Source organism: Nicotiana tabacum, chromosome 7, assembly GCF_000715075.1.
Source record: "Nicotiana tabacum cultivar K326 chromosome 7, ASM71507v2, whole genome shotgun sequence".
NCBI classification, from domain to species: Eukaryota; Viridiplantae; Streptophyta; class Magnoliopsida; order Solanales; family Solanaceae; genus Nicotiana; species Nicotiana tabacum.
In genome coordinates this window covers 127516169-127542893 of record NC_134086.1, presented here as the reverse complement: position 1 = coordinate 127542893, position 26725 = coordinate 127516169, and the positions used below count along the sequence as shown (strand labels likewise).

The 26725-nt window shown below is 36.2% G+C and overlaps 2 protein-coding genes across 2 annotated transcripts; both read left to right on the top strand.

Moving 5' to 3' along the window:
• The first annotated feature begins 80 nt into the window (after positions 1 to 80).
• LOC107818886 (bZIP transcription factor 53-like) lies at positions 81 to 1458 on the top strand. Its single transcript, XM_016644957.2, has one exon. The coding sequence runs from the start codon at positions 780 to 782 to the stop codon at positions 1194 to 1196; it is 417 nt and encodes a 138-aa protein (XP_016500443.1). The 5' UTR covers positions 81 to 779; the 3' UTR covers positions 1197 to 1458.
• Positions 1459 to 10173: 8715 nt separating this feature from the next.
• On the top strand, positions 10174 to 22131 carry LOC107818885 (uncharacterized). Its single transcript, XM_016644955.2, has 3 exons — positions 10174 to 10399; positions 14722 to 14860; positions 21171 to 22131. The coding sequence occupies exons 2-3, from the start codon at positions 14794 to 14796 to the stop codon at positions 21908 to 21910; spliced, it is 807 nt and encodes a 268-aa protein (XP_016500441.1). The 5' UTR covers positions 10174 to 10399; positions 14722 to 14793; the 3' UTR covers positions 21911 to 22131.
• The last annotated feature ends 4594 nt before the right edge of the window (positions 22132 to 26725 follow it).

Below are 26725 nucleotides of genomic sequence, written 5' to 3'. Positions count from 1 at the left end.
AGACTTAAAAGGGATAAACATAAACATTAATATAATTTCCTTAAAAGGAAGAAATAATACTCATATAGTATTCCACTGCTGTGCATTACAATTGTCATCACGAACATTCTTCTCGCCTTCAAACTATCCTGTACCAGTTCAAAATCACCTTTCATAGGTTGAGTAACGTAATCCTCTTCTCCTCCTCCCAAAATAACTTTCTGGCTTCTCCTTATTAATCTCTTCCTTAATTATCTCCACCTACCGTTTTTGTCCTTGTCGTTCATTATCTTCTTTCCTATTTTTGGCTTACTGATTTCTGCTTCTTTTTTCCTCCTGTTTCCCTTTTTCTCAATCTGCTTCGGTATTGACAACCTTTGATCATTGTCTCAAACAAAGATTTTGCCTTTTTCTGACAAACCCATATCTTGAAATTATATTTCTAACTTTGTTGTTTGTATTCTGTTAGGAGATTCCAAGGTGGTTTTTTTTTTTGGATTTGTTGCTGATTTTACTTTCGACAATGAATTTGAGGTTTCTCTAGTTAGGAATCAATCTATGATATCTGTTATTTCCACCACTCTTTTAGGCATTTGTCTTCTTCAATCTTTCTCTGTATTGTTCCTCTATCATTTCTATGTTTTTTCATGAAGACCCTTTTGGAAACACCCTCTGAATAGAAACTTTCTTTTATTAAAGAACAAAAGAACCTCTTCGATTGTCCCAAAAGTACAAATTGGCATTTCTGAAATCACAGAATTGAGGTGCTATTGAATTTATAGCCACAATATTGAAGAAAAATGTCAGCTTTAAGGCAGAGTGCTAGTTCATCTGCATCAGAAGATGATCAAAGGTATGCAGGAATGGATGAAAAGAAGAGGAAAAGGATGATTTCTAACAGGGAATCCGCGAGGCGCTCGAGGATGAAGAAGCAAAAGCTTCTGCAAGATCTGACTGGGGAAGTGAGCAGATTACAGGCTGCTAACAAGAACATTATGGCTAAAATTGAAGAGACCACAGAGAGATATACAGTTTGTACTGCACAGAATAATGTGCTGAGGGCACAGGCAAGGGAATTGGATGATAGGCTGAGGTATTTAAATGATGTTATTAATGACACTGGTTTAGCTGTGGATGCAGCTGATCCTTTGCTGAAGCCATTGCAGATTCCTTGTTCAATGCAGCCCATTGCTTCTTCAGGCTTGTTTAAATTTTGACGTCGATTTGGTTGTCTTTAATGGCTAGTTGGATACCTTTGCTTCCATTAGTCCATGTCTTAGTAGTGGTTTCTTTGGATGGTAATGTCATGTTAGTTATGTCTTTGTTGGTTATGCTTTAGTGTATGCTGTGTCTGCTTACTCTTTGAACCATGTATATACCAGGAATTATCTGGGAGTTGTTGGATCAGATGTTTCTATCTTGCTTGCTGGTCTTTTGTTTATGATGATATTAACAATGAGGGATCACGGATTTGTCCTGTCATGGCTGATATTGAGAATCAGGGGATGATCATAGTGAAAGCTATCATGAATTAACTAGTATTACACTAGCCACTCAGTCCTCCTTCTTTGTCCATTCTTAGGAGCGGTAACTGATATTGAGAATTGAGTGATCATAGTGTAAGCTATTTATTGACTAGTATTGCACTGGCCACCCAATCCTCCTCCTTCATCCATTCTTGAGGAGGCAACTAGTTTGGGCTTGAAGAGCAGTAGTAGTTATTATTGTTGTATTGTCAATGCTACCGACAGTGGCAGAGGCAGGATTTCCGCTAAGGGAATTCAAAAACAAAAAAAAGTTAAAAAAGATTGTAGCTAGTGAGAATTGAACTAATGACCTTACAAAGGTTTTGAATCTCCTTGACGACTAAGCTATGCTTTTGGGTTGTGTCAAGGGGATTCAAAACATAATATATAGAGGTAAAAATAAGAGTTTGCATTATATGTATAGTGTAATTTTTGCCCCCCTAAATCCGCCCTTGGCTACTGATGTCCTTCTCATCACACATGATTATCTCGCTTGCCTCAGTTTGTCCAACGCCTTTAGGTTTGGGTCTTCTTTAGGCTCAATCAGTGCACCAAAGCATGCATAAGTTCCAAGAAGGGGAGGGGGCGGATGGAATTTCACTCTTTTTCAGGAGAGCTGCATCCAAAATGGTGTCAATTGGTAATAGAATATAGCTAGATAACTGATGCCACAACATCCAAAATATGTCGGATGATTTCATGGTACACAATATTTTATTAAGGAAATAGTTATATAAAATTATCCCTTTTTTCTTCAATTTACTCCACCTAGATTGGAATATAACAATCCCTCCGCCCAATGTTATATAGCTACGATGAGGCCTTCCTTTCTCTCTCTTTGTAGTGAGGTTTTTGATAAAAGTCATGGTGTTACCTTTCATAATAGAGTTATCTATTTGCTGGGCACTATTGAAGTCTGTATTGATGTTTTAAACCGATTTCTTAGATTGGATTGCATCACTATATATCAAAATGCTGTCAAAGGTAAAAACTGTAAATATAATGTTTTCAGTTCGTAATATCTTGCTACTAGTGGAGTAAACTTCTGCTCTTCAGCTTGCTTATAATGAGGCCTGATCATGGTAGGGAATCAGTTTCAAAAGTATATGTTTTTATTATAATCAAGCTCTATGGTTTCTAAATTGAACTAAATGAACTTTTCCTTGCCAAGTTTTGGCCTCAAAGTAGGAGTAACTGTGTTTTGAGTTCTAGTGCTCCTTACATAGAGATACACTCGTTGGTGACAGAACCCTTAGACGTGAAATTTCACAGGTCAAAGCGATAACAATTAGCTTGGGACCGAACTCCACAATGGATACTGGTGACCCAGCCCATGAGAACAAAACGGTGAATTGCTGAAGTAATCTCTTGGAAACCCTGGTGAGATAACTCTGATGCCTTAGTTGCAGGCAGTAAGATGTTTCCTGGGGAAGAAAAGAGAGGGGAGTATCTGATGAATGGGGTTACCTTCACTAGGGTTTGCATGAAGTATATATAAGGGATATTTGGGTAACCGTGATAGTGAGTTCTTAATCTTAAATAATGAAATTCCTTTTCTTGGAATTCTAGAAAGTTGAATGTTAAGAGGGAAAAGCTGGTCACAGTTTGATGATTGGCCTAGAGAAAATATGTAAAAAGGTAGAGGAAGTCTCAGCAACAGTTAAACCTACGCTCTTTGGAAAACTCTAGTTCATTTTCTTTGTGGGGCTCGACAGATACATTCCATATCTTCATCTGCATTGTAACTTACATCAGATGTAATACTTGGGAACTAGGACCATCATGGGCGGAGCCAGCCCTTCGGCCGAACCCAATAGCTTTGGTTAAAACCTTATATTTGTCTTAAGAAATTCATTGAATATGCACAAAACATTAAATTAGGACCTAGTAATTTAAAAGAACTTGAGTCCTGAACTCATAAGCTTCAAATCCTGGCTCCGCCTCTGAGGACCATACATCTCTGTTGCCTTTGATAAGTTCAATAATTGGGGATAACTTCTCTATTCTGGTGCTCCTCCTCTTTACTGCATGATGTAGCCCTTGAGGTTTAGTAAATTGTGATTGTGTTGAAGTTTTATAATGCTACCTTGTAAAAACGGTTGAGGTGGTCTACTGAAGTTAGGATTTTGGATATTGTTTTCAAATTCTTTGACTTGGATTCAGATATTTCTTGTCTTAGTAGAATGTTTTCCTCCTTTAATCACATCCCAGAATTGTGTGTTTTATTTTGATTGGTTCTCCAGCAAAACCTGTGAAGTCCTAAGCCTTTTCTGTTCATTTTTGGTTAGCCCAAACATGTACTGTAGTTCTGAAGTAGTTCTGGTTAATCTGCTTTGGCATTATTGCCATTTTTCTAGAGATCATTATGTGGAGGAAACTATGCTTACAGCTGGACCGGCTTGTTATTTACACAGATTATTTCTTGATCGTACATAGAAAAGCTTATCATGCATATACACGTGTAGAAATTGTTGCGGAAGCCAAATGTATAGAGTGTGAATAAGTCACAACTACTATACCAAAAATTATGACAGCCACCAAATAATAAATAAGACAATAAAGCAATAATAAAGGGAACACCAGAATTTACGAGGTTCGGCTAATTCTGCCTACTCCTCGGACACAACCAAATATTTTATTCCACTCCAAAATACAAGTGAAATAATACTAAAGAGAGAAGATACAAATGCCTTAAACAGATGAGAAGGCAAATGAGAGGTGTGTCTCAATCCTAAACATTAGGCCTTCTTTTATAGGGGAAAAATCCCTCCAAACTTAACTCCCAACCAATGTGGGACTTTGGCATTTTGCCAAACTTCAACAAATCTCCACCTTGGCAAAATTCCACATTTTCAATTCTCTCTCAATAACAAATTTTGGTTGTGTCTTCATCTTCAATCTTCAGTGTTCAACAATGTTGATCAAATCCAAACAATGTTGAAACTTGACCGCAGTCACCACCTTTGTCAGCATATCAGCAGGATTCTCTGTAGTATGAATTTTCTTCACCGTGACTCCACCTTCTTCTATGATTTCTCGTACGAAATGATACCGAACATCAATGTGCTTCGTCCTTGCATGATAAACTTGGTTCTTTGCTAATTGAATAGCACTTTGACTATCACAAAAAATTGTGATACCTTTTTGTTCAACACCAAGCTCCTTTAGCAATCCTTGAAGCCAAATTGCCTCTTTCACAGCATCTGTAATAGCCATGTACTCTGCCTCTGTTGTAGACAAAGCAACTGTTGACTGCAAAGTAGACTTCCAACTAACTGGTGCCTTTGCAAAAGTAAACACATAACCAGTAGTTGATCTTCGTTTGTCCATATCACCCGCAAAATCTGAGTCACAATATCCAACTACAGACTGATTGTCTTCCTGCTCAAAAACTAACCCGACATCTACAGTATTATGAATATACCGTAGAATCCACTTCACAGCTTGCCAATGCTCCTTCCCTGGATTGTGCATATATCTGCTAATAACTCCAACAGCTTGTGAAATGTCAGGCCTTGTGCAAACCATTGCATACATCAAGCTACCAACAACATTTGCGTATGGTACCTTTGACATATACTCTCGTTCAGCTTCATCCATTGGCGACATAGTAGTACTTAGCTTAAAATGGGAAGCAAGTGGAGTACTAACTGGCTTAGTCTTGTCATCTATGCCAAAACGTTGAAGTACTCTCTTCAAATATTCCTTTTGAGATAAACAGAGTTTCTTTGAACGTCTATCTCTAATTATCTCCATGCCAAGAATTTTCTTTGCCTCACCCAAATCTTTCATCTCGAACTCCTTCTTCAGTTGAATCTTCAACTTATCAATTTCTTCCGAATTCTTGGAAGCTATCAACATATCATCAACATATAGGAGAAGATATACAAAGGAACCATCTTTAAGCTTGTGCAAATACACACAATGATCGTATTTGCTTCTCTTGTACCCTTGCCGCAACATAAACTCGTCAAATCGCTTGTACCATTGTCTAGAAGATTGTTTCAATCCGTACAACAATTTTTCAAGTTTGCACACCATATTTTCTTTTCCAGCAACTTTGAATCCTTCTGGCTGAGTCATGTAGATTTCCTCCTCCAAGTTTCCATGTAAAAACGCAGTTTTTACATCCATCTGAACTAGTTCCAAATCCAATTGTGCTACCAAAGCCAACATAATTATAATGGAGGAATGTTTTACAACTGGAGAAAACACTTCATTGTAATCAATTCCCTCCTTTTGAGCATATCCTTTGGCCACCAATCTTGCTTTGTAGCGAACATCTACTTGGTTAGGAAATCCTTCCTTCTTTGCAAATACCCATTTGCACCCAATTGCTTTCTTTCCCTTCGGGAGATTGGCCAATCTCCATGTATGATTCTGATGAAGGGACTGTATCTCATCATTCATGGCAATCCTCCACTTATCTTCTTCTGAACTTTGAACAGCGTCTTTATAAGTAGTAGGAACATCATCAGCTACAATTGAGGTTGCACAAGCAACCGTCTCTATGAGACGAACAGGTTTCGTTATTGTTCTTTTTGGCCTGCTGGTTGCTATTGATTCAAGTTGTTGTTGAGATTCCTGAGTTGGAATCTCCTCTACTGGCTCTCCTTCCAGAGGGTAATCTTCATTTGTTTCCTCCTCTGCTTCTTGTGTAGGAAAAATAAATTTTCCCTCAAACTCCACCTGCTTAGAAGCACCTTCATTTTGTTTGGTATCTTCTGTTACCTTATTTACCATAGCAAATTCATCAAAGGTAACATCTCTGCTGAATATTACTTTCTTTGTCATAGGGCACCATAAGCGATATCCTTTGACTCCAGAAGTAATTCCCATAAAAATAGCCTTCTTTGCCCTTGGATCCAATTTTGACTCCGTCACATGATAATATGCAGTTGAGCCAAACACGTGCAAAGAGTTATAATCTACAGCAGGTTTTCCGTACCATTTTTCAAATGGTGTTTTGCCATCAATAGCAGCAGATGGTAGACGATTAATGAGGTGGCATGCATATGTAATTGCCTCAGCCCAAAATTCTTTGCCCAAGCCAGCATTGGACAACATACACCGTACCTTCTCCAGCAAGGTCCGGTTCATACGTTCTGCCACTCCATTCTGTTGTGGTGTATGTCTAACAGTGAAGTGTCGGATGATGCCATCATTTTCACAGACCTTATTGAAATGATCATTTTTGTATTCACCTCCATTGTCTGTGCGAATACACTTGATCCTCCTGCCTGTTTGATTCTCCACCATCGTCTTCCATTTGAGAAAAATTCCCAGCACTTCATCTTTGTTTTTCATTGTATACACCCACACTCTTCGAGAAAAATCATCAACAAAGGTTACAAAATAGTGCTTCCCACCCAATGAAGGTGTTTTGGAAGGACCCCAAACATCAGAGTGTACATAATCCAAAATGCCTTTAGTATTATGGATCGCTGTACCAAATTTAACCCTTGTCTGTTTCCCTTTGACACAATGCTCACAAAACTCCAAGTTGCAAGCCTTTACTCCTTTTAACAATCCTTGATCTGATAGAGTTTTCAAGGATTTTCCTCCAGCATGTCCCAAGCGCATGTGCCATAGCTTGGTTGCTTCTGCCTCTTTGTCGTCACTGGATGTCACTGTCGCTGTCCCAATAACTGTACTGCCACGATAGCGGTACATATTATTATTCTTCCGATTAGCCTTCATTACCACTAGTGCACCGGAGCATACTCTCATCACTCCATTTTCTGCAATGATTTTGAACCCTTTTGATTCTAGGGCTCCCACAGAGATGAGATTCTTCTTCAAATCCGGTACATATCGAACATCTATCAATGTTCTGATCATTCCATCATGGTTCCTTAATCGTATTGAACCAATGCCATATGAGGTAAGAGGGCTGTTATCCGCTGTGTGGACGACTCCATATTCTCCTTCTTGAAATTCCACGAACCAGTCCCTGTTGGGACACATATGATAGCTACAAGCCGAGTCCATCAACCATATGTCTGAAGATGTTGATGACTCTGTTGTAACTAATGAGAAGTCTGAATCATCACAATCAGCTACATTTGAATCCATAATGGCCTTTCCATTGTTATGTTTGGCCTTATTCTTCAACTTCGGACAGTCTTTCTTCCAGTGCCCTTTTTCTCGACAAAAGGCACATTCATCTTTGCTGGGTCTGGATCTTGACTTGGATCTTCCCTTCTTTGTCCTCGTTTGATTTTGAGGACGACCCCTCACAAATAGTGCTTCTCCTTCTCCGCCCTTCTGTTTTTCTCGCTTTCTTTGTTCATAGCTGTACAAAGCCGAACAAACTTCTCTGAGAGAAACTTCGTCATTTCCATGGAGTAGAGTAGTTTCAAGGTGCTCGTACTCATCAGGAAGTGACGCCAACAACATCAAGGCCAAGTCACCATCATCATAAGTTGTATCCATATTTTGCAAATCTGTAACCAACTTATTGAAACTGGTGATATGTTCATTCATCGTGGTACCAGGAACATAGGTGAAGTGAAACAGTCTCTTCTTCATGTACAATTTATTTTGACTGTTTTTCTTCAAAAATTTATCCTCCAGTGCTTTCCATAATTTACATGCAGAAGTTTCCTTTGTGTATGGATATTTCTGCTCTCTAGCAAGGTAGGATCGAATGGTACCGCAAGCAACACGGTTGATAATTCTCCAATCTTCTTCTCCAATAACATCTGGTTTCTTTTCTTCAATGGCCAGATCTAGCCCTTGTTGAAAAAGGACATCTAGAACCTCGCCTTGCCACATCCCAAAATGTCCGGACCCGTCAAATATTTCGACCGCAAATTTCGCATTTGACACAATTCTTGTCATAAGCGAAGATGCCAATGATGACGTATTGTTGACACTTGATGTAGATTCTTCTTGTTTATTGTCTCCCATCTTTGACACAAATATTATTTAATAGCTGACGACACAAATCAAGATTATTTCCTTTCTGGTGTGGAAGATCAGACTAAGCTGCAACCACAGAGCATACTCAGACAGAACCTTGACTCAGTTACCAAGATAAATCTTTTCTGATGTGGAAGATCAGACTATGCTGCAACCACAGAGCATACTTAGACAGTACCTTGGCTCTGATACCAATTGTTGCGGAAGCCAAATGTATAGAGTGTGAATAAGTCACAACTACTATACCAAAAATTATGACAGCCACCAAATAATAAATAAGACAATAAAGCAATAATAAAGGGAACACCAGAATTTACGAGGTTCGCCTAATTCTGCCTACTCCTCGGACACAACCAAATATTTTATTCCACTCCAAAATACAAGTGAAATAATACTAAAGAGAGAAGATACAAATGCCTTAAACAGATGAGAAGACAAATGAGAGGTGTGTCTCAATCCTAAACATTAGGCCTTCTTTTATAGGGGAAAAATCCCCTCCAAACTTAACTCCCAACCAATGTGGGACTTTGGCATTTTGCCAAACTTCAACAAAGCTTACATGGACAATAATAAAAACTAACGAGAATTCTATTTGTCGAGCTGGAAACAAAGAGCAAATATGACCCAAAACAGTAATTGCAGGGGTAAATTTATTGTCAGCAAATTTGTAGCACCGTAATAGAATCATTACCGATGTGCGCCTAAGGTAAGGCAAAATAAGTGAAAGCCGATAAATATTTGAACATTGTCCCTAAACTAAAACCCTTGACAAGGTCGATCCAATAATTAAAAGGTTTCGAAAAGTGGCATGTGGAATCTCTCCCTCAACAATTTTTTCCTGTATCGTAAAGAGAACCTTCATTGGGGAGAATTTAGTGGCCTAACTTTCAAATAAATTATGGACTTATAGTAAATTTAATTTGGCAGAGATAAAGTGACAGCTTAAACAAGTATTGTATTCTAAAGGATCAAGTTCATTTCTTTCTTTATCCCATCATTTGTCTGAGCCTCCCAAAAAGAAAAAAGAAAAACGTAGTTAGTAAACAGACTGCAGATCATTTAGTAACTAACATACACAATAACAAGACGAAAGTGGTCTTTAGGTTGGCTACATAGAAGAAAATGATTCTAACACAATAGTGTACATCGTTTGACTTCTAACATAAATATTCTGCATTAGTAAAATTTAATTTCTTCATTATGAATACAATGTTGGATCTCTAAAACTATACTCTTTCTAATTCATTTTAATTAATTTTTTTGGCATTTTCTTTGTGGTTCACAATATTTGATTTTTTCAGATATCAAGAAGACATTAACTTCTTTGGAGTAAAGAGTCTTGAAGTATTTTTATATTTTCAATGAACAAATTAAATAGATAATAAAAATCAATATAGTTAATTTAATTGTTAATTAGTGTTAAAATGTGGATTCCTTTAACATGTGTGAGAATCACCAAAAAATCAATTAAAGTGGATCCGAGGGAGTATCTAAATAAGGCAGCATTTAATTTGCTGTATTATACTCTGCATTAGGAATATCAGCCTATCATGAACAAGAAGTTTTGTATTATGAATAAGAGTATAATAATCTCTCTATTTAATTTCGAAAGAAATGACTAATGAGCTTGGTTTAACGGTAAGACTTGAACAGTACAGGTGTGCCTTTTCCAAGTAAGTTTTTTTTTTTTTTTTTTTTTTTGTGGTCTCCCGCTTATTAACAAACTGAAAAATTAAAGATAAAATAGTTAAGGTTCTATTTTGCTTTCACATTTATTCCAAACCGCTCTTCGCCTTCTGAGTTAAGTTTATACTCTACCCAACTGCTGCAGATCCACCGTTCCCGGCTTCTTAGATTACACAATTTATTCCGTTAGGGTTGTGGTGTAGTAATTTAAGGTTCAATGATTGAGAAAAAGAGGGTTCAAGTTCTTCTCTTTCTCGTTGGTCTCCTCCTTCTTAGCATCACTGGTATGTACCCAAATCGATGTTTTTCTTTGATTCGCATAATTTACCTCCTTTTTTTGGGTCTAAAAATGTTTAATTGCTATCGATTTTATAAGTATTTGATCAAGTTGAGTGTTGTGTGTTTATTAAGGGCTGAGTATAAATTGAACAAATCTTCAAGTTGACTTAAGCTTAATCATTTGGGATCTAACAAAGCCATGATTTTTACCTTTTCGCCTACTTAGCTTTAGTTTTTTACGACCCACTGTGTGCGTTTGGGCTTTTATATGCAACAAAGATGTTGACCGCCCGCAGATGCCGATTCATGATTTGAAGTTTATGGGTTCCTACAGTGACCTCAAGTTAACATGCAATAATATTTTGGTTCACAATCAAATATGTATAGATTTTTAGTGGATTTCTTAATATAGATACATGGTTTGGACAAAAGTTACAGGGTTAGGATACATGGTAGATCCGGCCCCGACCACTTTTACAGCTCTATTGATTTGTAGTGAAATGAAATTACATTTTTAAGTTCTCAAGCATATAGTGTGGGTGATAACTTACACATAAGTGAGAGTTCAACAGTGTGGATTTGAGAATTCTGTTAGTTTGTTTGGACAACTTGATCCAGATTAATTCTTGATTATAGAGACTTGGAGGTTAATGTATATAATATAACAGGATTTTGTATTTGATGTAGCTTTACAAAAAAGAAATTGAAGTGAAAGAGGGTATCAGTTGTTGTCGGTACCACTGTGTAAAAGATTAGAACTAGGGGTTCTTGGCTGATACATGAATATAGAAAGGTGCATATAATCTGTCAAAGTTGAAATAAATTTGGCAAAGTGCACGTTTTATCTATGTTTAGTCTGTGCTATGAAATGGGGAAAAGACTCAGTTTTCTTTATCAGTGTCATTAAGTTTTAAGTTCCTACAGTAGTGATAGCTACTCTTTCTTGCAATTTGCAAGCGTGCTTCATCCTTTTAGTCAAATGCTTTATTTAGCACTCCCCCAGGCAGACTTTCCTTCTTTAAGTTAGAAAGTAAGGAAATTATAGTTGGATGGGAAGGACTCTTCCCTATTACACTGTGTGAGAAATAAGAAAAAGAATGCACGAACAGTAATGTCTTGCCCCTTTTCTTCTTTGATAAATCAAATAATCATTTCATTGAATATGCTCCAAGATGGTTCCAAAGAAAAGTACACATAGTTTAGCAACTTTTTGTAATTTAAGTAATTACCATTTCTTCAGTACCCTCAGTGTGGAAAAAATTATATACAAGTGAAGAAGTAGCTTAATCACAATTAGCAAACAAGTCCAAATTGTTTATATACTCACCTGTACCTCCTCTTTTACCAAAATATAACAAGTTTTGTATTTAGCTTTAGAAATTGCATTGAGCTATGTTGATGACATAATTATTACGGAGTCTTCATCAAAAGATAGTTATTATGGACAGTCTTTAGAAGAACGTTGCTAAGTTGAAACATCTCTTTAAGCTTCTTGTGATTAACGGTTTTTAAGGTTGCTAAGTCTAGATGAAGCACAATCATCTCACAGTATCATGGTATCAACATTCTTGAGGCTAAAAGAATGAAAGATTGTACTGCTTATGCAAATATACTAGATTAGTAGATTGTGATGTAGAGTTTGGGGAGTCTGCTTTTCATTTTTTTTTCTTATTTTGACATGGTAACACGGGTTTTATATATAAGAAACCTGGATTTCACCTACCTAATGTACTGGTTCCTCTTGACTAATTAGAGAAAGTTTTTTAAACATGCATGATTCCCTACCAAATCCCTGTGCAATGGAGACTAATTAAACCATGGGTTCTCCACTTCTTCAACAGCAGTGTATTTCTCTTCAAGTATCCATAATGAATAATTAGATTTAAGATCTTTTAAATTTTAATTAAATCCTTTAACTAAAGGAAGACAAGTACTCTGCATATCTTGGAATCCACTGCCTTTTGTTTGATAAAGATCATGAAATCCAATTCCTTTAGGGGGACATCCACATTTGTAACCCCGTGTCTGCTACAACAACAACAACAATACTCCCAGTATAATCCCACAAGTAAGGTCTGGGGAGTGTAGTGAGTACCTAACCTTACACCCTACCTTGTGCAGGTAGAAATGCTGTTTTCGATAGACCCTCGGCTCAAAGCGAGCATGCACAATCAAACCCCCTGCCTGCAAACCAAATATTTGGTATAGGACTGATACTCATCCACTCAACAATACCAACCAAACACTACTTGGCATCCTTACAAACAGCCCATCATCCGCTCAATAACACCAACCAAACACTACTTGGAATCCTTACAAACAACCCATGTTTTTCATAGATTAGGTGGATATTATCCTCTCACCAAGATGGTATATCCTTTCCTATCCCTTTTATCCCACATTCTGTTGCGAAATACGCATCAGCATAATTTTTGAAAAACAAGGTGAATTGCTGGCATTCCTTTTTGAGAAATCTACATGGTATGCCACTGGAAATGGCAGTTAGCTCCATATACCTTTGAAACATTTATTTTACCTTGTATACCTACTTTATAAAAGTTTATTACTTTTTAAACTTTTAATATCATTATATGCCGTTAAATAAATTCCACCTTTTAAGGAACTAAGTTATCTCTCACTTCAACTTAATAAATTCCTTAAAACACTCCATCATCCCACGTTTTAAGGAATTGGAACTATACTTGTTCACCAAAAAGTCCAAATCCTAGTAATTTCTCTATGTAGTCCTTCATAATCCTTTTCTTCTCTTTCATCTATGTAAAGAAAAACAAAATAAGGTGAAAATGTTCTAATTTGTAGGGGTGCTTATTCAATTCGAACTGAAAGGACCTTAATCATGATGGTGATGATGATTAAGCCCAAACATGTACTGTAGTTCTGAAGTAGTTCTGGTTAATCTGCTTTGGCATTATTGCCATTTTTCTAGAGATCATTATGTGGAGGAAACTATGCTTACAGCTGGACCGGCTTGTTATTTACACAGATTATTTCTTGATCGTACATAGAAAAGCTTATCATGCATATACACGTGTCAAGCTTACATGGACAATAATGAAAACTAACGAGAATTCTATTTGTTGAGCTGGAAACAAAGAGCAAATATGACACAAAACAGTAATTACAGGAGTAAATTAATTGTCAGCTAATTTGTGGCACCGTAGTAGAATCATTACCAATGGGCACCGACGCACCGTAGTAGAATCATTACCGATGGCACGTTGTGCGCCTAAGGTAAGGCAAAATAACTGAAAGCTGATAAATATTTGAACATTGTCCCTAAACTAAAACCCTTGAGAAGGTCGATCCAATAATTAAAAGGTTTGGAAAAGTGGCACGTGGAATCTCTCCCTCAACAATTTTTTTACTTTCTTGGATGTATCGTAAAGAGAACCTTCATTGGAGAGAATTTAGTGGCCTAACTTTCAAATAAATTATACAGTAGTAAATTTAATTTGGCAGAGATAAAGTGACAGCTTAAACAGGTATTGTATTCTAAAGGTTCAAGTTCATTTCTTTCTTTATCCCATCATTTGTCTGAGCCTCCCAAAAAGAAAAAAGAAAAACGTAGTTAGTAAACAGATTGTAGATCATTTAGTAACTAACATATACAATAACAAGACGAAAATGGTCTTTAGGTTGGCTACATAGAAGAAAATGATTCTAACACAATAGTGTACATCGTTTGACTTCTAACATAAATATTCTGCATTAGTACAATTTAATTTCTGCATTATGAATACAATGTTGGATCTCTAAAACTTCACTCTTTCTAATTCACTTTAATTGATTTTTTGGCCTTTTCTTTGTGGTTCATAATATTTGATTTTTTCAGATATCAAGAAGAAATTAACTTCTTTGTTCTAAAGTTACCCTTGGAGAAAAGGGTCTTGGAGTATCTTTATATTTTCAATGAACAAATTAAAGAGATAATAAAGATTAATATAGTTAATTTTATTATTAAAGTATCTAAATAAGGCAGCATTTAATTTGTTGTGTTATACTCTGCATTAGGAATATCAATCTACCATTAACGAGAATTTTTGTATTATGAATAAGAATATAATAATTTCTCTATTTAATTCCGAAAGAAATGACTAATGAGCTTGGTTTAACGGTAGGGCTTGAACAGTATGGTGTGCCTGTTCCCAGTAAGTTTTGGTCAGTTTTTTTTTCTTTGTGGTCTCCCGCTTATTAACGAACTGAAAAATTAAAGATAAAATATTTAAGGTTCTATTTTGCTTTCACATTTATTTTAAACCACTCTTTGCCTTCTGAGATAAGTTTATACTCTACCCAACTGCTGCAGATCCATCGTTCCCGGCTTCTTAGATTACGCGATTTATTCCGTTAGGGTTGTGGTGTAGTAATTTAAGGTTCAATGATTGAGAAAAAGAGGGTTCAAGTTCTTCTCTTTCTCGTTGGTCTCCTCCTTCTTAGCATCACTGGTATGTACCCAAATCGATGTTTTTCTTTGATTCACATAATTTACCTCCTTTTTTTTGGTCTAAAAATGTTTAATTGCTATCGACTTTATAAGTATTTGTTCAAGTTGAGTGTTGTGTGTTTATTAAGGGCTGGGTATAATTTGAACAAATCTTGAAGTTGACTTAAGCTTAATCATTTGGGATCTAACAAATCCTTGATTTTTACCTTTTTGACTACTTAGCTTTAGTTTTCGTTTGGGCTTTTATATGCAACAAAGATGTTGACCGCCCGCAGATGCCGATTCATGATTTGAAGTTTATGGGTTCCTACAGTGACCTCAAGTTAACATGCAATAATATTTTGGTTCACAATCAAATATGTATAGATTTTTAGTGGATTTCTTAATATAGATACATGGTTTGGACAAAAGCTACCGGGTTAGGATACATGGTAGATCCGGCCCCGACCACTTTAACAGCTCTATTGATTTGTAGTGAAATGAAATTACATTTTTAAGTTATCAAGCATATAGTGTGGGTGATAACTTACGCATAAGTGAGAGTTCAACAGTGTGGATTTGAGAATTCTGTTAGTTTGTTTGGACAACTTGATCCAGATTAATTCTTAATTGTAGAGACTTGGAGGTAAATGTATATAATATAACAGGATTTTGTATTTGATGTAGCTTTACAAAAAAGAAATTGAAGTGAAAGAGGGTAGCAGCTGTTGCCGGTACCACTGTGTAAAAGATTAGATCTAGGGGTTCTTGGCTGATACATGAATATAGAAAGGTGCATATAATCTGTCAAAGTTGAAATAAATTTGGCAAAGTGCACGTTTTATCTATGTTTAGTCTGTGCTATGAAATGGGGAAAAGACTCAGTTTTCTTTATCAGTGTCATTAAGTTTTAAGTTCCTACAGTAGCGATAGCTACTCTTTCTTGCAATTTGCAAGCGTGCTACATCATTTTAGTCAAATGCTTTATTTATCACTCCCCCAGCCAGACTTTCCTGCTTTAAGTTAGAAAGTAAGGAAATTATAGTTGGATGGGAAGGACTCTTCCATATTACACTGTGTGAGAAATAAGAAAAAGAATGCGCGAACAGTAATGTCTTGCCCCTTTTCTTCTTTGATAAATCAAATAATCATTTCATTGAATATGCTCCAAGATGGTTCCAAAGAAAAGTACACATAGTTTAGCAACTTTTTGATAATTTAAGTAATTACCATTTCTTCAGTACCGTTAGTGTGGAAAAAATTATATACAAGTGAAGATGTAGCTTAATCACAATTAGCAAACAAGTCCAAATTGTTTATATACTCACATGTACCTCCTCTTTTACCAAAATATAACAAGTTTTGTATTTAGCTTTAGAAATTGCATTGAGCTATGTTGATGACATAATTATTACGGAGTCTTCATCAAAAGATAGTTATTATGGACAGTCTTTAGAAGAACGTTGCAAAGTTGAAACATCTCTTTAAGCTTCTTGTGATTAATGGTTTTTAAAGTTGCTAAGTCTAGATGAAGCACAATCATCTCACAGTATCATGGTATCGACATTCTTGAGGCTACAAGAATGAAAGATTGTACTGCTTATGCAAGTATACTAGATTAGTAGATTGTGATGTAGAGTTTGGGGAGTCTGCTTTTCATTTATTTCTTTTCTTATTTTGACATGGTAACATGGGTTTTATGATTGAAAAAAAATGGTAAAGAACCACGTATATAAGAAACCTGGATTTCACCTACCTAATGTACTGGTTCCTCTTGACTAATTAGAGAAAGTTTAAAAAAAAATGCATGACTCCCTACCAAATCCCTGTGCAATGGAGACTAATCAAACCATGGGTTCTCCACTTCTTCAACAGCCCTGTATTTCTCTTCAAGTATCCATAATGAATAATTAGATTTAAGATCTTTTAAATTTTAATTAAATCCTTTAACTAAAGGAAGACAAGTACTCTGCATATCTTGGAATCCACTGCCTTTTGTTTGATAAAGATCATGAAATCCAATTCCTTTAGGGGGACATCCACATTTGTAACCCCGTGTCTGCTACAACAACAACAACAATACTCCCAGTATAATCCCACAAGTAAGGTCTGGGGAGTGTAGTGAGTACACAACCTTACACCCTACCTTGTGCAGGTAGAAAGGCTGTTTTCGATAGACCCTCGGCTCAAAGCTAGCATGCACAATCAAACCCCCTGCCTGCAAACCAAATATTTAGTATAGGACTGATACTCATCTACTGAACAATACCAACCAAACACTACTTGGCATCCTTACAAACAACCCATCATCCGCTCAACAACACCAACCAAACACTACTTGGCATCCTTACAAACAACCCATGTTTTTCATAGATTAGGTGGATATTATCCTCTCACCAAGATGGTATATCCTTTCCTATCCCTTATATCCCACATTCTGTTGCGAAATACGCATCAGCATAATTTTTGAAAAACAAGGTGAATTGCTGGCATTCCTTTTTGAGAAATCTACATGGTATGCCATTGGAAATGCCAGTTAACTCCATATACCTTTGAAACATTTATTTTACCTTGTATACCTACTTTATAAAAGTTTATTACTTTTTAAACATTTAATATTATTATATGCCATTAAATAAATCCCACTTTTTAAGGAACTAAATTATCTCTCACTTCAACTTAATAAATCCCTTATAACACTCCATCATCCCACGTTTTAAGGAATTGGAACTATATATGTTCACCAAAAGTCCAAATCCCAGTAATTTCTCTACGAAGTCCTTCATAATCTTTTTCTTCTCTTTCATCTATGTAATCAAAAGAAAAACAAAATAAGGTGAAATGTTCTAATTTGTAGGGGTGCTTATCAAGCGGATATTTACGCTAACGGTTTGACTTATCGGTTATCAATTTATAAATGTAGTAATCCACTAGCCATCTAATAAGACATCAGACGGATTGGTATCGGATTAACGATTATTGGATGGTTTATCGGCTAAATCAAATAGACAATTAAAAAAAATTGATTTAAGAGATAAGGAAAAATTTAGAGTAAAGCATCACATCTGCTCAGATGTATGTATATATACCTATCCAGTTGATTGGTTTTGTGCCAAGTCTGTTTGTCATGCATTTACGGTTCAAGTCAAAAATTCCTAGTGGTTCAGCTTGACCTTGATTTCCCACTTCAACTAACAAAGTTTAAGGTGATTTGCACTCGGATTCTTCTTCAATTTAGTTTAACAATGTTGTTTTGCATCTAACTTATCTAATCACTTAAATACCATTTCCATAGGAAAATCAAACAAATCCAATCATACATACGAGATCGGGAGAAATTTTAATTAGGGATTTAGGTGATAAAGAAGAGAAAAAAGACGAATTGAGATTTGATAAATTAGGGATTTAAGGTTTCAAATATTAATTTATATATATAGGGTAAAAGTATAAATATAAAATTCTTAATGGGTTAACAATTTACCCGATAAGGAAATTGAGTAATCCGCCCCCAAACCGTTAAGACGTCAATTATAAAATTTTAAGCCGTTCACCAACCATTACCCCGATAACCCGATAGCGATACCAGTAAGCCAATAAGCCGTTTTTGCGGTTCGGTTAATGGTTACGGTTCGGTTTTGAACCACCCTACTAATTTAGGATACAATGTCTAAACTAAAATAAAATATTAGAATATGCTATTCAAACCAATACACCACAATATCCTAATGAAGAATACAATATTTAAATCAAACAACTATAATATTCTAATTTAGAATACAATATTCAAACCGAATATACCACAATTTTCTAGTTTGGAATACAATATTCAAATCAAACATACGATAATATTCTAATATTGAATATAGTATTCAAATCAAACATACCACAATATTCTAATTTGGAATACAGTATTCAAATCCAATATACCAAATTACAATAATTTAATGAAGAATATATATTTGGTTTGAATATTGTATTCCAAATTAGAATATTATGGTATATTTAGTTTGATTGTTGTATTCCAAATTAGAATATTATAGTATCTGAATAATGTATTACAAATTAAAATATTATGGCATATTTAGTTTGAATAATAGATTCTAAATTAGAATATTGTGACATGCTTGGTTTAGATATTATACTTGTCATTAGTGGTGTAGAAGATATTCTCCATAAAAAAATAAAAACGGGAGAGGCATCTATAAGGAGGTTTAATCTGGTGGCTATGACATGAAGTGGAAACATTAGATTCTTTTTAATCATTTGAGAGGATATAAAATAAAGAGATAGCCAAAGAAGAAGAAGTTGACATGGTAAACACGGTTTTTATGATCGAAAAAGGGTAAAGAACCCCATCTATGATTAAGAGAAATTAAAAGACAAATGAAAGAATAAGATGGAGAAAAGGAAAGAAGATGGGTCAGCTTATATCACAAGATCGTAGGTCTCCAATTCCTGATTTAATGATAGTGAGAGGTAAATATGCTGTGAAGTTAACAATACTCGGCTTATGAATTTTTGTTGTTTATATATTATGCCTACCATTCTAGGATAAAAAGGCATGAGAACTATCTTTGTGATTTGTGAAGCACATACCTAGTTGGAATGCTGAACCGTGTAAAAGAGAGATGAGAGGAGACAAAGACTACTTGTCTTGATGGTTAAAGTCGATGCACGACTCTTTATTGAGGAATTGTTTGCCTGCTTTAACAAGTAAACATATTTACAAGGATTCTGTGAAATAGAAGCAATATCTTAATCATTACAGAATAATCTGGAGTATTTTAGATGAATCTGGAAATATTGTTGACATGTTTCTTCAAGGTGGAGCATATACGTCATAGGCTCCTAGATTGTCACATATATGATTAATTCCCAGGCCTCAGAGCGTCTTGTTGAATGTATCTGCTAGCTGATCATTTGGACTAATGGAATCGATGGAGATGAGTTAAGATTGGATTTTTCACAAATAAAGTGTTTATCGATCTCAAATATGTTTGGTAATTACTATATGGAAGACTAAAGCGGAGACAGTGTATTTCGTGCCTTGTGTTATTTATCAATTCCATTTTTGTATTCTTTCCGAACTTAACTTTTGAAACCGCTGTTTTAATCACATAAGCTCACATGTCGCTACGGTGGTAGCTTGGTTCTCATCCTATACCTTGGACCTTGCAACCACATCTTGCTTCTTAGTTTTTCATGGAGCCAAAAGGGGTTCTCTGACACCATAAGAATCTTCTTCTTCCTAGGGGTGTCAATGATGAAAGCAAGCTTCTTGGTCCAACTGGACTTGACTCATGGTAGTTTTCGGTAGACTTCTATCGCTTCTAATTCTGCAAAAGATGCTGCTCCAAAATCACACATGTCAAGTTTCCGTTTATCAAACATAGTGTTCGAATATGGACTATCTGGATGGCCTAACCAATCTGTATAGGCATCTCCTGTAATATAAGCATTCATTCAGCCTTCATATTGAACGCTTTGTCCCTGGTGGGTCTTGATATATTGATGGATGCATACCACTGCTTCCCAATGGCTGTCACGAGGATCCTGTAAATTTTGACTAGCAATATCAATACCGAATGAGTTATTCAAGCGTATGATGGTAAGATAGTACGACATACTGACCAATCTCCTACCTGGAGTTGCAGACGACTTTCACTTGACATTAGAATGCTGGATGAGTCAATTGCTGAGAGCAACTCCTGAAGCTAAAAGTGCACTCCATTTTTTATAGAGTAATCAATTTTATAGCCCGCATTATAAATTCTTCATTTTTTCCATTTGCCCCCTCTAGATTAATCTTGTGGTTTTTGACTCCTTAAAGTTTTTACTTCTTTTTACCTATCGTGGTTAATATCTTGTAGAGAAGTATTTCATGCTTAAGTCCTGAAGTTAGGTTCTAGGTGGGTCGAGTGCTAACCATGTTCATTGTTCTCAATATAGCAATCACTTTGCGTTGAATGTTGGAAGTTTTTAAACCTTTGAGATGTTGCAATTTTGTTATCATATTGTGCATTCATTGCTACAGGACACTTCTTTTGGGGATAAGGTAAGGTGAATTGTTACAGGACACTTTTATGTCCATACTTCATAATCTGCTTTTATTTCCCTGCCTAGCATCAGTTTCATCAAGGGGCTATATTGAGGCAATTTTTTCTTCGTATTTTGTGCTTTGAATTGTATTATTGACATGGTCACTAACTTTTAAGGTTAAGGATTTTCTTCAGTTTAACAGTCCTACATACCATTATTTGGTGCTTTGCTTATTCTGTTCCACCTTATTTTATGTATACAAATTAATTTTCTATTATCTTGTTGCTTTACAGCTGAAAAATGTAGGGAGTTGGTTGGTCAAGAGGCTGCATCGAAGAGTGGGGAGTTTACTTGGCTGCACTGTTTTGATGGGAGTACAGGAACCGTAGCATGTTTGGTCAAGGAAGGCGTGAAGCTGTACGCTTATAACATCAGGTCTTCTCATGTGGAGAGAGCAAGGAACTCAGCAATTGAGGCTGCTCTGACTGATGCCGTGGCACAAGGCATGGCAGCAAAAGAGGCAGCTAAGCTAGCTCAGAAAGAAGGAGCAAAAGCTGCAAAACTGGCAGTGCGACAAACCAAGCGCATTGTTGGTCCGATTATTTCTGGGGGATGGGACTTTTTTGAAGCACTTTATCTTGGGGGTACACCAACTGAGGGGTTCCTGAGGGGTTCGGGTACCTTATTTGGTGCCTATTGGGTTGGCTATCTAGGGGAGCAGACCATGGGTAGGTTTGGTTACCTGGTTGGAAGCGAGTTGGGCAGTTGGGTTGGAGGAAAGGTTGGGCTGATGGTGTATGATTTAGTTAACGGAATGGATCATTTACTTGTATTTCTCCAACTAAAGGAAATAGAAGTCGCTGCCACCCTGTCAGATGAATTTTACAAGGATAGTATAGCTGAAAGTTCCGAGGTCCCCAAGGACTCGTATTATGGTGAATCAACTACGTATACGAGCCTTGAAGCTTCTGAAGAGTCTGGTAGTTATGAGGCTCCTGCTTATGAGGACCCTGAAGTCCGTGAAGAATTTTAGATCAGATGAATTTCAAGCTGTGTTATACATGGTTCTTTTCATATTATTAATCATTTGTCCTTTGCTTTATCACTATTTGTACAGGGATTTGTTTGGGGAGGGGAGGAGGAGGTTTGTATTTGAGTCTGTTATAGGAACCTTTTTACCTCAGACTTGTAAAATGACACCACAGTAGAATTTCTTAGCCCACACATAATGAATTTGGTTTAGCTTTGGATGTATTTCTGATGAGAAGGCAGGAATTAGACTACTTGTTCCCTTGATAGTGGTTATGTTACATTTTAAAAGCAGCTCATATGTAAAGTAAAGATAGTAAAGAAAGTTGCTTTATTGCCAACGGATTTTCTGAGGCGCTGAAGCTTGAAAATGTGGAGGCTGATGTTCCGAACACACACACACACAAAAACACCCGGCCCAAAAGAGAGAAAAATAAAAATATCCTTCCAAATGCAACAACAACAAAAAGTTGACCATATATGTTTCTACCTTACGAAGGGAGACTTGGTGATAACAACTAGGTCGAGAATCCAAATTAGAGTAAGAATTTGAGAAGTAAATGCGGAAGCAATAACAATAAGGAATTGAACAACTAGAATTAAAGAGATGAAAATAAAGGATATGGGAAGAATTCAAGGAAAGAATTCCAAGAACTTCCAAGAACGCAAGTTCTATAGCCTTGACAAGATCAAAGTAACAACGTCTTGATTTATGGAAGAAATCAAACGCCTTTACTTAAAAAGCAAATCAAAACAATAGATTCGGATCTTGACCACTTTATGAGTAACTTGAGACAACAATTAATAACTAGTATTAATCGCCTTCTAAGAATACCACAAAGGAATCAAAGATATCATAAAAGAGAAGTAATCTTACTACCTTGAACTAAGAATTAGTAAAGATTGAAAGATAAATCTCAAAGCACAAGTAACAAAGGTTCAAAAGAACTCTCAAAGTATGATATACTTAATCAATAAATGTAGTGTCTTATGAATGAGAAGAACTCCTTATTTATAGGAGTTAAAAACACTTAAAATAATGTTTGGGGTTGCTAAAAAGTCATCTAAATTAGGTAGGGGGCTGCTAGGGGTCACAATAGCCATCAAACTTAGGTAGATGGCTCCTAAGGGGTAACAAAAGCCATCAAAATTAAGTGGGGAGCGGCCAAATCCTTTTGGGGCAGATTTGAGCCTTAAAACTATTAGTTTGGGCCATTGGTTTGGACTCCAATCGGGCTCCTTTTGAAACACCCCCTTTTGGACCTCTTTTAAGGTCATTTTGAGCCCTATTGGTGGACTTCAAGGGCTAATTTGGTAACCCAATCTTCCTCCTCTTGGACTTCAATTTGGACTACCAAATAATTGTAAAACTTGGACAATTCATCTCCTTTGGGCTTGAGCTCTTCCTCTACAATTAAAAGCTTCTTTATTTGCCATTGAAGTCTAGCAACCTTAGCTTGCAACTCTTTAGCTTGAGATCTTGTAAATGACCTTGGAGCTTCCAAAACTCTATCATCTCTATCATTGTCCTTAACTATATCCTTGTTCTTGATGCTATCATTCCCCCCTTCTTGAAAAGAATTCGTCCTCGAATTCGATCCTACATCAAACAAAGATAAGTCAGCAACATTAAATGTGACACTTACTTGGAACTCACCAGGAAGGTCCAACTTGTAAGCATTGTCTCCAATCCTTTCAAGGACTTGAAATGGGCCATCTCCTCTAGGATGCAACTTTGACTTCCTTTTGGAAGGAAATCTCTCCTTTCTAAAGTGAACCCAAACTAAATCTCCAGGTCTAAAAATAACTTGCTTTCGTCCCTTATTCTTTCTCATGCCAGTTTGCTCATTTTTCTTCTCAATTGCAAGCCTTGTTTGTTCATGAATTTTTTTCATCATCTCAGCCTTTGTCCTACCATCAAGATTAGCAATATAATTAGTTTGTAATGGTAATAAATCAAGGGGAGTGAAGGGATTAAAACCATAAACAACCTCAAAAGGAGACATACCTGTAGAAGAATGGATTGTTCTATTGTAAGCAAATTCAATCATAGGTAAGTGATCTTTCCATGAAGTTAATTTACCTTTCAAAATAGCCCTCAACATGTTTCCTAAGGTTTTATTAACTACTTCAGTTTATCCATCAGTTTGTGGGTGACAAGAAGTAGAAAACAACAATTTAGTACCTAACTTCCCCCAAAACACACGCCAAAAGTGGCTCAAAAACTTAGCATCCCTATCACTAACAATAGTTCTAGGTATACCATGAAATTTGACAACCTCTTTTACAAAAAGATCAGCAACATGTGAGGCATCATTAGTCTTTAAACAAGGAATAAAATAAGCCGTTTTGGAGAACCTATCTACCACAACAAATATACTATCCTTACCATATCTTGTTCTAGACAAACCTAACACAAAATCCATGGAAATATCAATCCAAGGTGAAGTAGGAACAGGTAATGACGTGTAAAGATCATGTGGTAACACTTTAGATTTAGCTTGTTTACATTCCAAACACTGTGCGCACATTCTTTCAACATCTTTTCTCATTCCAGGCCAAAAGAAATTTTCAGCCAGTATGTCTAGTGTCTTTGAGACTCCAAAGTGTCCCATAAGCCCTCCACAATGTGCTTCCCTTACAAATACTTCACGCAAAGAGCAATTGGGAATACAAAACTTATTTTCCTTAAAGAGAAAGCCATCTTGGAGGTTAAACCTCTCAAAAGGACTCAACTTACAATCTGCAAAAATTTTGCCAAAATCAACATCATTAGCATAAAGTCCCTTGATTTGATCAAAACCCATTAATTTAGAAGTCAGGGTAGAAACTAAGATATACCTCCTTGAAAGTGCATCAGCAACAACATTTTCTTTCCCTTGTTTGTAAGAAATTACATAAGGAAACGTTTCAATGAATTCAACCCACTTAGCATGCCTTCTACTAAGCTTACCTTGACTCTTCAAGTATTTCAAGGATTCATGATCAGTTTTAATGACAAACTCTCTTGGCCACAAGTAATGTTGCCATGTGGCTAAAGCCCTTACCAAAGCATATAGCTCTTTGTCATAAGTGGAATAGTTCAATGTGGCTCCACTCAACTTTTCACTAAAGTAGGCAATAGGTTTAGAATCTTGCATCAAAACAACACCTATTTCTTTGCCCGAAGCATCACATTCAATTTCAAAAGATTTAGAAAAATCAGGCAATTGTAACAATAGAGCAGAACACAACTTTTCTTTCAACAAGTTAAAAGCATCATCTTGTTCTTTTCCCCATTTAAAAATCTTATCCTTTTTAATAACTTCAGTTAAAGGAGAAACAATGGTACTAAAGTCTCTCACAAACCTCCTATAAAAACTAGCAAGTCCATGAAAACCCCAAACTTCAATTACACTCTTAGGTTTAGGCCATTCTTTTATTGCTTTGATTTTCTCTTCATCAACCTCAACTCCTTTAGAACTAACTACAAAACCCAAGAAAATCACACGATCCACATAAAAAGTACACTTTTTAAGATTAGCAAATAAAAATTGCTTTCTAAGAACTTCAAAAACTTGTTTTAGGTGTTCTACATGCTCTTCTAAAGTGTTAGAAAAGACCAAGATATCATCGAAGTACACCACAACAAATTTTCCATGAAAATCCTTAAAAACATGATTCATTAATCTTATGAAAGTCCTAGGTGCATTAGTCAAGCCGAAAGGCATAACTAACCACTCATAAAGCCCATATCTGGTCTTAAACGCAGTTTTCCATTCATCTCCAGGATTCATTCGAATCTGATGGTAACCACTTTTTAGATCAATTTTAGAAAAGATTTTGGATCCATGTAATTGTTCCAACATGTCATCAAGACGAGGAATAGGGTGGCGATACTTTACCGTAATCTTGTTGATTGCTCTACAATCTACACACATCCTCCAAGTTCCATCCTTTTTTGGTACCAATAGGACGGGAACCGAGCAAGGGCTCATGCTCTCTCTCACAAAGCCTTTCTCAAGCAACTCCTCAACTTGCCTTTGAAGTTCTTTTGTCTCTTCTGGATTACTCCTATAGGCTGGCCTATTTGGGATTTGTGATCCAGGTACAAAATCAATTTGATGCTCAATGCCACGTAAAAGTGGCAATCCATTAGGAATATCTTCTGGAAAGACATCTTCAAAATCCTGCAAAAGATAAGAAATACTACTTGGCAAAGAAGAAGTTAGCAACTCAGAATTAATCAAAGTCTCTTTGTAAGTAAGTAGTATTATGGGCAGCCCCTCTTTTCTTGCATTTAAACACTCTTTGGTTTTTATATAAAAACTCTTTTTTTTCTTTCCTTAACCTCTTTCCTCTCACCAAGACTGTCTATTTTTTCATTCAAACTCTTTTTTATCTCTTCTCTCAAATTGCTGCCCTCTCTCTCTTTCTCTCGGCCATTTCTCTTTTTTTCTAATTCTTGGCCTTCTTTCTTTTCTTTTTCCTCAAGCTCACTTTTTATCTCTCCCCTTGGTTTTCCCATTATTTCCCTTAATCTTTTTTGATCTTCAAACACTTGAGAAGGAGATAAAGGTGCAAGAGTAAGTTTCCTGCCATTTAGTTCAAGAGAATATCTATTCTTTCTTCCATCATGAAAAACATTCCTGTCATACTGCCAAGGACGACCTAGTAAGATATGACAAGCTTGCATAGGTATTATGTCACAAAGAATATCATCCTCATATCTACCAACATTGAATGAAATCATGCACTGTTTGTTTACCTTTAGTTCACCACTATCATTTAACCATTGGAGTCTATATGGAGTAGGGTGTTTCATGCATGCAAGTCCCAA

Bases quoted from the DNA above. Each gene is read 5' to 3' on its own strand.
- LOC107818886 (XM_016644957.2), top strand. From the start codon at position 780: ATGTCAGCTTTAAGGCAGAGTGCTAGTTCATCTGCATCAGAAGATGAT.
- LOC107818885 (XM_016644955.2), top strand. From the start codon at position 14,794: ATGATTGAGAAAAAGAGGGTTCAAGTTCTTCTCTTTCTCGTTGGTCTC. The intron at 14,861-21,170 runs GTATGTACCCAA...GTTGCTTTACAG, and splicing joins CCTCCTTCTTAGCATCACTG to CTGAAAAATGTAGGGAGTTG.